Source organism: Sinocyclocheilus anshuiensis, unplaced genomic scaffold (genome assembly GCF_001515605.1).
Source record: "Sinocyclocheilus anshuiensis isolate Anshui unplaced genomic scaffold, SAMN03320099.WGS_v1.1 scaffold517, whole genome shotgun sequence".
NCBI lineage: Eukaryota > Metazoa > Chordata > Actinopteri > Cypriniformes > Cyprinidae > Sinocyclocheilus > Sinocyclocheilus anshuiensis.
This window is the reverse complement of record NW_015536535.1, coordinates 1,841,935-1,854,145: the sequence shown is the minus strand read 5'-3', so window position 1 is coordinate 1,854,145 and position 12,211 is coordinate 1,841,935. Positions and strand designations below refer to the sequence as shown.

Genomic DNA, 12,211 nt, shown 5'->3' with positions numbered 1-12,211 from the left:
CAAACTGATTGTTACATGAAATTTGCAAGTGCACCATATTGATTATACACATTAGCGATTACGCTTTAACTAGAATTTCACAAGTAATATTTAAAAATGTTTATAGTTCACATATTCGATTAATTTCCTTAAATGTATTAATTGGCTTTGATTGTTCCGAAAGACTTTTTTTTCGTCAATCAATTTTAATTACCAAACATCCTGAGGTCACAATGTAGCATGTTAATCCAAAGATATTTATATGCATTTTTATGTACCCCAGATGACCTTTATATGGGGAATCAAGAGCTAGATTAGAAATTCTATATTAAATTGCGTTTACTGGTGGTAAGCAATACTTCAAATTTACATCTCTATAGTTCTGTATGTTGGTTGTAAAAGGAAATACTGAATCTGTAGTAATGTCACCAGCTCATCTTTTCACCTGCTCTTGTTTTGTTCAGATAGGAAACTGTTAAGCATTTTTGTATGTCAAATTAAAATAGCTTCTGTGTCAGAAATGTATGAAGGCATGACATCTTGAATAAAGATATCTCCTGTCCACTAACACAACTTTGAAGTGGCATATGAGTGAGTGGGCCGTAACATTGTCAGTCTTCTGAAGTTATGAAGAGTGAATAATGTGCTGCAACTGGAATGAACATCCCTTTTCTGCCACTTGCTTAATGTACCAATATTTTTTAAATTTTTTGACAGCTTCGTATCTGATGCATCTGTAATTAGTCACAGAAGAGCCAAACAAATTCTCTCTCCTTGTTAGGCTGTTCTGATGCTCTGGATGTAAATTTCAGGGTTGAATTTTGTTAATATTAAAGACGGATGCATACAAGTATGATAGAAAGATAGATCGATAGATAATGTTATAACTAAAGAAACATCTTAACATTGTCAATGAAATGCCTACACCCAAATAATGCTACTCTAACTATGATCTTTTGGGTTGGCAACAAATGGCACAGTAATTTACTGTGTTAATATTGGCCTACTCCATGTACAGCTTTGGGGATGTGCCTGTGTGTTTGGGAATGTTAACTCATGGACACTGTTGACCTAATTTAACTATTCCTCGGATAGTCCTTTCAGCAAAAGGGGCTTTGTTCAAACTAGGTATTTTTTCAGTGTATTTTCAGTAAAGTTTTTCTAAAGGTACCATTGTGATTTATCTATTCACTTACACATTTGCCTATAGATCTTTTGACAAGTTTGGAATGGTTTGGAACTATCCCTCCAAGAATGCACTTCATTTCATAGAAGGAAAAAAAATACCTAACATCAGGAATTCAATGTATGGTAGCCAATAGCATAGATGACTCGCTTGTCTTGACATAATTGTATGTAAAAAACACAATCCACTAGAGGGCGCTAGTTACTCATATAACTCAAACAATACTGGTATGTATTTTACCAAGCATCATCAAGTTATATGATTTGAAAATGTATATTTTATGTTGTCTTAATTCAATATGTTGGGTCTGAATAAAAAGTCTTAGTAGTACACAAACATCGCATTTATCTGAAACCCCTGTCAGACCCTATATTCCAGCAGACCTGGAATGTTCTGTAAATGGCTAATGGTGATTAAACATCAGAAGTTTCAGGCAACCTTGGCCGGACCTGCTAAAAGTCTAAAAGTGATGAATAATCCCACAATACCCAAGTCTGATGGAAAATCCATACAGAGCTGCAAACAACTTAAAGCAGCGCAACGAGATTCTGTGCACACACAAGATTTTCTCACAAGAGCTGACTATTACGGAATCAATGATCACTGAGTGATAAATGTCTCAGAGGCTTTTTTGAACCTTAAACCGCATAAACACATTTCATTACACCAAATACACAAAATAATGTTCTTTTTAGCAACATCATATGACCCCTTTAACTGATCCTCAACTCTTTAGAAATAAAACAACACAGCCTTGATGCACAAAACATTTGTTTATCAGACCGGTAAATATTAACAGGCTGTGTAGCTCTACATTTTACAGTGTAGACACCCTTCTGGAACAATTGTACAGACAATTGTACAAATGTATGACAATTCCATTTCTCCATTAAGTTGCTTGTCCAGAAGACAGCATTAACCCATAAAGAGGCATGCTGGGTAATTCATGAGACCATTTTCTCTAGAATGGCTCTGATTTGGACCGGGTCAGTTCTGCCTTTGGTTTCTCTCTGAACTTCACCCATCAATTTGTTCAGTACTTTCTTATTACCCCCTCTGATAATCTGAACCTGCAACAACAAAAGTTAATTTCCAAAAATGATTGCATAAATGATCAAAGATGGCAAGCAGTTGATTTTATAAACAAACAAACAATAAATAAATATAGTTTAAAAGTTTTATATTTAGTAATAATATTACATATTTGTGCTGGCTCAAAACATTTAAAGACAAACTGAGTTTTTAAGGTGAATTAACATTTGGATTTACCTCCTCAGGGTGACTGTCCACAATCCTCTTACAGATCTTTTGTAGCTCCTCTTTGTCATTTATCATCCACAAATCCTGCTCCTTCACTATCTGGCCCACTGTCTTCTCTGGAGCCTTCCACATCTCCTGGAAAACCTGTAATCATCACATACAAACACAAAACAGGCCTGTGGTTTAAGGAAAACCTCACACAATATAGCTTCTGACAACTGTTCTGGCAAACTAATTATTATTAGCACAAATTAAAGTTTTTTTCCAGATTTGTTTGTTTTCACTTACTTGCTTGGCAGTTGAAGATGAGATATGACCAGATTCTACAAGACTGATCAGCTCAGCAAGAGCACATGGAGAGATGGGACTGAGAAAGAGAGGGAGAGATTAGAAAGAAACAACAGATTGCACTCTCAGAAAGAGATGTGAGAAAGACTGTCTCGGAGAACAAGAATTAGAAACATTAAGACCCAGGAGAACTCATTACTGAAAGGGTTAAACATGGCTTCTTTCTGTGTGCTCACACAATTTGGCCGCACTCACATATTAGTGAACTTAAGAAAACAAGAAGTGATCATTGAGGCAGTTTCTGATCACTGAGCTGGTGAAGTCCCAGAAAAACACTCCTATCCCCCGGCATGAAGTGAACACAGCTTCCATTATTTATTACTTACTGACTGGAAACAATGTTGGTGAGAAGGAATAAAACAAACAGCCTGGAAATAAGCCTCTAGCACTCACACAAAGACACACTCCCTGTCTCCCTTTTCTCTTGGAATTATTTATTCTAATTTATTTTCCAATGTTTTGGATGTATCACAGCTATTGAATGACTCTTCTCAGTGCTGGCTCACCTCTGAGAGACGTTCAGATTCTGACTATTCAGATTTCCCATCAGCTCTTTTATCACCCAGCCAATCACCTTCCTTGGTTCTGCTTTGGTCGTCTGAACAACATTCTCAAAGTAGTCTATAAGTCCGTCTTCATTCTGAAATAGAGTAATTATCGTAGAATTTAAATCTTTTAAATTAATATTAAATACCTATGATGAAAAAAAAGTAAAAAAAAGAATAAATCATGAGATTTATCCAAAACTATGGAAGCCTGTTTCTACCTCAGAATAAAAAAATAAGACAATTGATAAAGATAAGGCAAAAAATAAGGCAATTTTGGGATAAAGTTTAAGAAATAGTCACATTGTAAAAAAGGAAGTGACAGTTATGAAATAGTTGCAATTACGAGAAATAATGTCGCCATTGTGAGATATTTAAGATAATTAGAATGATGTCTCTCGAGGAAAAAAAAATATTGCGCTCGCCTCACACGGTAGTAGCTCATTTTCTCATGGGCGGGCCAAATTCTCTGGGCGGGCAAAGCAGAGAAAGGGGAGGTAACCTTTCCCCGTATTACGACATAAAGGGAAGATTCCAGATTGGGCCATCTGAGCTTTCATTTTCTCAAAGGCAAAGCAGGATACCCAGGGCTCGGTTTACACCTATCGCCATTTCTAGCCACTGGGGGACCATAGGCAGGCTAGGGGAACTCATATTAATGTTAAAAAACCTCATAAAGTGAAATTTTCATGCCATGGGACCTTTAACATATTTTATTTAAATTTATGTTAAATTTATGTTTTATTTTAATTTATGTTCCAATTGTGAATTAAAGTTGCAATTATGAGAAACAGCTGTAATTGTGATATGAAGCCAAAATGAGAAACAGTCGTAATTGTGAGAGAGTGATAGATAGTGACAAGAAATAAAGTTGCAATTATGACAATTATAAGAAGTGATTGTGACAGTTACGAGAAATAAACTTGCAAAAGTTATGATAATTTTTCTTTTTGAGACAAAATGGAAAATCATAGCACTTTAAACTGGACAAAGTAAAAATGCAGTTGGAATTATTATTAGGATTAGAGTGCCTGATGGGAAATGTGCAGTTGGGAAAATTACTTTGGAAATGCAATAGGTTACCCTATTTAAAATGTAAATGTTCAGATGCAACCCCCCTTTGTAATCGTTAACATTTTCATAAGTAACTGTAATTTAATCACACATTTTTTCTCAGTAACTGTAACAGATTAGTTACATTTATTTTGTAATTAAATTACGTAATTCTGTTACATGTAACAAGTTATTCCCCAACAATGGAAATGTGTGCCATAAAACAAACATGCACAGCTTGAATGTGGACTTCCTCACCACCAGTGTGAAGCTGTGCTCTTGCAGGATGCCATACGTCTCCACTAGCCTTGTCCTTTTCACAGACGGCAGCTCTGGCAACTGGCCACTCAGCCTGTCAATCACCACAACCTGGGCAGGGTCAACGCCAGCAGGCACTGAAGCTTCACTCTCATAAACAAACAGTGGCGGCAAGTTGGGCTCTGGCATGAACCTGAGAGATAAAGAGAGAGACTGTATGTACATGCGACACAGCAGAAGGCGTGACTCAGGCAGGTCATGTGGGGAAACACAAGAGCGTGTTCTTATCAGGTGCAGAGATAAGCCAGCATTTCTTGTGTTCACACAGCGTGTGTGTCATCTCATGGCCTAATCTCCAGCCCTCTCTGTCTCTTTGTCACACCCCTCTCATATATCTCTTCGACCTGAACCAGCCACACATGTCTAGCCACTGACGGTCTGAAGGCGTCCGCTCCGGTGGCGGCCCATCAGAAGCACGGGTGACTCAGCCCTCTTAAAATTGAATGTAACAGTTTAAGTGATAAAACGAACTGCTGTTTTAATCCATTTAAAATGTGCATAACTCGCATGCATATATATTTTTCATGCATCATACTGCAGCTCAGGCAAGTTCTGATCACTGCATGAATGCAAGAAACACGGCTGAGATGGGATATTCAAATTACTCATTCGTTTCTGTCAAAAATGCAGCCAAAAAGGCAAAACAGAGAAATTAAATTGACTTCTTTCCACGTAGATAACAAATCATAAATACTGTATTGGTTGGTAAGGTTTTTAAAAGAAGACATATATTTTATCGAAAATGCAGTAAAACAGTAATATTGTGAAATAACTGTTTTCAACTTTTATATATTTTAAAGTTTTATTCATTCGTGATTCAGTGATGGCAAAGCTGAATTTTTAGCAAGTCACTGTCACATGATCCATCAGAAATCATCCAAAAATGGTAATTTGGTGCTCAAAAGAATCATCTTTTATTGTCAATGTTGGAAAATGTTTTCATGATTCTTTGATGACTAGAAATAACTGCATATGTCATGTCACTCACTCACTCACTAGATGGCACTGCATGATTTGCTTCATTTCTTTACTACATTTACCCTCTCTTCCCTCCCTCTTCCTTCATGAGGATCTACAGCCGCATTATCACAGCACAGGCAATGCAATCACATCGCCACTAGTCTTCCTGTCCACTTCCTCTTCTGTTTTGTTCCCCCGAACCCTCTCTCTCCCTCCATGTCACCATATTCTCTTTCATCCATCTCACATACTCCCTTGTCTGTCTAGACTCAGTTTTTCTGCTGCTTTCCTTTCACCTTTTTAAAAAAAATAAATTTTTTATCATGCGCTGTCCATCTTCCCTCTGCTCCATCACTCTTTCCACGGTCCTCTTCTGTTTTTATTTTTATTTTTGTAGCACTCCACAGGATGGAGCAGATTTCACTCACCTGAAAGGATCATGGAGGGTTTTACTCACCTGTAGTCTTGTAAGCCTTCCTTATCCCTCATTGGAATTGTGTTACTGGCGAGAGAGAGAGAGATGGTAATAAATAAGTTATAGTTTAAAAAAAAAGTTGCAAGCAAAGTATATGATAAAGTAGATGGTTCTTACAGGCATTCAGAATGTACATACACAGGAAAATATATAGTCAGTTAGTCATTATTGCACCAAAATGGAAGAAGGGAAATAATATAATATAATATAATATAATATAGACTACTATTTTAGTGAAAATTAAAATGTGTCCATTTTGAGAATAGTAGCATTGGCCAATATCTATGTCCACCTGACTATTTAACAGAAGCATTATGGCGCGTTCACAGTTTTAGTAATTACCTCAGTTACTTGATGTTCTACTATTAACACTATTAACGAATACATGTTAATTTGAATAATCAAAATACAGAACCACAATACAACAAGCAACAGTTGTTATGCCTTCTTCAGTGCCTTCTTAATAAACTTTATTTATTATTAACTATATTTAATAAAGTTTATTTAGCTTATTAAAGGGATAGTTCACCCAAACATTTAAATTCTTAATAAACGATGACAGACTTTTCATTGTTGGATGAACTATCCCTTTAAACAGGACATTAGCCATCCAGCTGTGAATGCTACTGTACATTAAACTGTACTGTATGCCTTTTGTTTATTTTCAGATTAATCCTGCAATTATCAACCTGAAGGGGTTTATTTAGCTTTAATGACCAGCTCACTGTACATTATCCTGATAATTGCATGGCTACTAACCAAATGACAAATAAATGGATACCAAATTTTTTAGAAATTATGTGAGAAGAAAGAGACCATAAGTCAATTATAGTTTAGCTTCCATTGTGCAAAGATATCTGACCACAGAGTGCTGCGACTGGCTAATTAGAATAAAGTATTCCAGAAGGTTGTGTACTAAGCACTAATAGATTGGTGGTTTGTGCTAGCAGATCATATTCAAGAGCAGGAGGACACAGCTGTGAGAAGTGACTTTTATTTCATGGGCAGATGCTCACAATAATACTGCTCTGTCATCTGTAGAGAGCATGAGTTAGTGTGTATGCCTGGTGCTGTCATGTGTACAAGTCAACACATGACACAACTACTGAGGTCAAATGACCACATTCATCTTCTGTCACAGATGGACAGGAAAAAGACCAGGGGAACAGTGTGCTGCCCATGACTAAATGCAGCATTTCCTGAATCACTCTTCACCAGTGCGGCAGAATATACTGTGCCACAACACAAGAAATTATATTTTGTGAGTTGTGAGGTTGCATTTTGAATTGAACATGAGACAAAAAGACTTGTATCACAAAATAAATGCAAGGACAACATGTTAATAATCACTGTTAATAAACTATTGTGTTGTTAGCCCGGTTCACGGACAAATGAACATTATTGGTTTGACGTTGTATGAAGAATCCTTTACTACATGTACTCATTGAATCAGACTGGTATCTGACTTGCACTGACTTTTGAAAGAAGTCTCTTTTTAATATATTTTCAAATATATTTTAAAATGTAGTTTATTCCTGTTATGGAAGCAGCCATTACTCCAGTCTTCAGTGCCACATAATGATCCTTCAGAAATTATTCTAATTTGGTGCTCAAGAAACAATTCTTATGCTGCATAATATTTTTATGGAAACTGTGATTTTCTTTCTTTTCCGACATTTTTTCAGGATTCTGTGTTGAACAGCAGGTTCAAAAGAACAGCATTTATTTGAAATGGATTTTTTTTAAAACTATGTAAACATCTTTATCGTCACAGTTTAAAATGCAATAAGGAACCAATATAGAATGTGAGACTCAAGCCATGTAAAACACAGATCCTCTAATTGCATTGCTCTGTTCCGATTGATATCACAGGAGAATGCAGTGCTTGTAGAAATATGCCTGTTCTGGGCCTCCTTACCCAGATTTGCTGTCAAATGCTCGGGTCTCATTAAGAACCTTCCCAGCGCTCTGTAGAACCTCCATCTGTCTCTGGATCTCGTAGTCTATGGAACATGCACCAAGAGAGAGCCAATCAAACTCTAACCACAACCTTCTGCCAACAAAAGACCCTAAAGTACTTCTGAAATGGTTGCACATCAGCATTTTTCCTCATGACTGCTTAAACAAGCTTTTTGGGTGGGGGGTGGGGTGACTGTTCTGTGGTAGAAAACCTCTGGTAATCCTTTAGTTTTATTACAGTGTACAGTATAATAGCTGTCTGTACAAGACATCAAAACACAATGTATTAAAGGGGTCTGTAATGTTGTTATGCTGTTTGAGCATAAAAAAGATCTGCAAAGTTACAAAGCTCAAAGTTCATTTCAAAAGGAGATTGTTATTTAACAGAAATCACTTTTCAAAAACTACAACGAACGACTCGTTTGGACTACAACGCATATTTTCCGGGATTTGTGATATCACAAATACCGACGAATGGGACGAGACCTGGTTGAGCTGCACTAGAGAAGGCAATGAGTGTTATCACTATGCCTTCATTTGATACAGGAACTATTCGAGCCGTTCATGCCAGACTGGGGAGAGAGGTGTTGTAATAATGTAAAATATGTGAAAAATAATGTGTTTTTCGAACAACCTAGTGTATGGGAGCCTGTTCTAGTACACCCCCAAAACAAAATCAAGACTTTGTAAAAGAGCATAATAGGACCCCTTTAAATATTCATTAAATTGTATAACTTTCTCTTTTAGGGAACATTGTAAAATAGGGTTAAAAGAATCATGTCATACTCAGCGATTAAATATTTTCCTGTTTTCCCTGTTTACTCTCTCTTTTATTGACAGCACTATTTAATCTTCTCGTCCTTGACAGGCATGTTTATGTGGGTCTTCAACACTCATTATTTTCTTGGATCAGCTCAGTCAGATTTCCTTTTGAGTGAAACTCCTGGTGTCAAAAACACAACTTGGTGATTGAAATTATTGTGATATGTGTGTTTCATCAGCAGAGATGATGGCTTCTGCAGCCTTTATTCAACAGTGCACATCTTGACAGAGCATTTAACACGAGACAGAGACGGAGTGAGGTGAAAATGCTTATTGTTCATGTTGCTTATCTGGAGTTTGCAGTTTGACTTTCAGCTCTGGCATAATTGCACAGAGACACTCATTCCCTCCAACTGATGCCAGGCTAAATCTGACAACCACACAAGAAAAGTGACTTCCAGCTATTTCTAAAGTGCGTGAGTGTGTGTGAATACCAATGCAGCATGATTAAAAGATTTCTGAAACGCACGCACTGGCTGAAAGTGCACTTCATTCCCTCGACACGTCTTGCTGTACAGAGGAATGGCAAAGAGATTTTACTGTACGCTTGTACTTAAACTAGAAAATACCTTCTTCAAACCAGAAGGGAGATCTTGATATCCATAAAATTCTTTCTCAGTATCAGTTGGACACATATTCTTACTTACCTATGGCTTTAGCCAGGTGCCTCACACTGTTGATATTTTTTACCTCTGTCCTCACTCCCAAAGGCTCTCCAGGTCGATGCACGGACACGTTGGCATCAACTCTAAGCTGCCCCTCTGTGAGAAGAGAGAAAAAGGGATCTGATATGAGAATCACTCCAAACAGTCATTACAACTCAACCATCCACAGCTCTCAAAACCCCTGCTTAACAAACACTGCATACATTTGAATTTGAATGATTTATTTGCATGAAATACAGTATTCTGGAGTGCCCTGTGCACCGCTGAATAGTCTGCACCAGATAAACAATTTGCTGTATTTTGCTTCAGGGGGTTTTGCTTTTTGAACAAAAGCTATTGAATTTTTCATCACAGGAAGACAATAGGTTGATTGAGCAGTGACTCTTTAAGAAGGGTTGAGAAACAGGTCAGTTATTTTCTCATTTGAATTTGTGTCTCCTACACAAACACTACATTTTATCAATGTTCTTAAAGTGTGTAATTGAAAATATGACTCACTCATATTAAAGGGTTAGTTCACCCATTAATTACTCACCCTCATGTCGTTCCAAACCCGTAAGACATCCGTTCATCTTCGGAACACAAATTAAGATATTTTTGATGGAATCTGACAGCTCTCTGACCCTCCCATAGACAACGAGGGTACTACCACAATCAGCGTCCAGAAACGTAGCAAGGAGATCGGTAAAATAATCCATGTGACATCAGGGGTTCAACCGTAATATTACAAAGCTACGAGCTCTCATGCTCTCTACGCAAAAAAAGAAAAAAACCCCGACTTTATTCAACAATTCGTCGTCTCCGCGTCACCCTATCACAATTTTGGAGAGTATCCACTGAACGCACACAGCGTATGTTGTTCTGTGTCAGGCAGGGTTGCCAGGTTTTCACAAGAAAACCTGCCAAATCGCTACTCAAAACTAGCCCAATCGCGTTTCTAGGGGGTCCCCAGTTAAAAAACTGCATTCCGGGGGGGTGAAATACACGTGTTTTTGGCGGGGTCCCCCTGCTAAAATTCGCATTCCAGGGGATAAATATCATGTTATTGGCGTCGTTTCAAACCCGCGGACATGAAAAACAGCCCGCGGCAACAGTGTTAAAGTAGCACAATTCCGCGGGAAAACCGTGGACTTGGCAACACTGGTGTCAGCCGCACCACACGGATACATTGTTTTCGTTCAAATCAAAGCACAAACAATGAAGAAAACGTATCCGTGTGGTGCGGCTGACACAGAACAACATATGCTGTTTGCGTTCAGTGGATACTCTCCAAAATGGCGCTAGGATGACGCGGAGGAGACAAATTGTTGAATAAAGTCGTTTTTTTTTTCTTTGCACACAAAAAGTGTTCTCGTAGCTTCATAATGTTACGGTTGAACCCCTGATGTCACATGGATTATTTTCAAAGATCAAAGATCTCCTTTCTGGACCTTGATCGTGGTAGTACCCTTGCTGTCTATGGGAGGGTCAGAGAGCTCTCGGAATGCATCAAAAATATCTTAATTTGTGTTCCGAAGATGAACGGAGGTCTTACGGGTTTGGAACTACATTAGGGTGAGTAATTAATGACAGAATTTTCAATTTTGGGTGAACTATCCCTTTAAGTTTCAAGAATTCAAACATCTCAGTGCATTCAAAATACAAATACTAGTGAAGTTGGAAACGGGGAAAAAGTTAACTCATTGGTGAAGCATCGAGTGACCATTGGTAAAGGAGGCTCACTACAGTCCTTTTGTGGTATACAGTCTACTCATTTGGCCCTGACAGTATACATACAATACCCAGACTTTAAATTTATTTAAATGTATTCAATAGAGATGATTTTTAGATTGGGATTCATAAAAAAGTTTTGGAACATTTGCTCATTTGCAACACATCTTTAAAGCATTTCTGGACAGTTGTTAGAATGGCATTCAGCAGGTACAGCATTTCTGCAATATTCCTGATTAATGACATATGTGAGGCCACATCTGTTTATTAGATATCTGAACACAAAAATTTATGTAAGTAAATTTTATTTATATAGCACATTTCAACATAGCAAAGCTATCCAAAGTGCTTAACAATGTAAAATCAAATTAAAAGAGAAAAGGAAACGGAAAAGAATAAAAAAAAAGACAGACAATAACACAACAATGAAATGAAATTAAAATGCTAAGGAGAAATGAGGATTTCAACCTCAATTTAAAAATGGTAAAGGAAGGTGCAAGGCGGCAGTCTAGAGGCAATTGGTTCCACAGACGGGGGGCAATGACTGAAAAGGCTCTGTCACCCTTAGTTTTCAAATGGGAACGAGGGACAGATAAAAGAGCCCTGTCAGTGGATCTTAAAAGTCTGGTAGATGACAAAGGGATAATAAGATCTTTAAGATAACATGGAGCTTGATTGTTTAGAGCTTTAAAAACAAACAACAGAATCTTAAACTGAACTCTAAAATGGACCGGAAGCCAGCGAAGCGAAGCTAAAATTGGAGTGACATGGTCATATTTCTTTGTCTTACCAGTTATGTGGATTTTAGAAAGTGGGCAAAGCATAACGTGCACAATTATCAGCTATGTGGATTTTAGAAATATCGTTCTAGGGGTTCTCGTGGCACTCTGAAAGAGCAGCCCATAGATGGAAATAGCGCATCCCCAAAACG

At 37.6% G+C, this 12,211-nt stretch overlaps 1 protein-coding gene across 1 annotated transcript in view; it reads right to left on the bottom strand.

Annotated features, from left to right (window-relative positions):
- Positions 1-1,930: 1,930 nt before the first annotated feature.
- The window catches only part of gatb (glutamyl-tRNA(Gln) amidotransferase, subunit B), a 20,677-nt gene continuing 10,396 nt past the window's right edge, over positions 1,931-12,211 (bottom strand). The window contains exons 6-13 of the mRNA XM_016495543.1: positions 9,553-9,666; positions 8,043-8,127; positions 6,107-6,151; positions 4,630-4,822; positions 3,280-3,413; positions 2,714-2,792; positions 2,435-2,569; positions 1,931-2,235 (exon numbers count right to left, since the gene is read on the bottom strand). Coding sequence (XP_016351029.1) covers positions 2,110-2,235; positions 2,435-2,569; positions 2,714-2,792; positions 3,280-3,413; positions 4,630-4,822; positions 6,107-6,151; positions 8,043-8,127; positions 9,553-9,666 — 911 coding nt within the window. The 3' untranslated portion in view covers positions 1,931-2,109. The remainder of the gene's footprint in view (positions 2,236-2,434; positions 2,570-2,713; positions 2,793-3,279; positions 3,414-4,629; positions 4,823-6,106; positions 6,152-8,042; positions 8,128-9,552; positions 9,667-12,211) is intronic.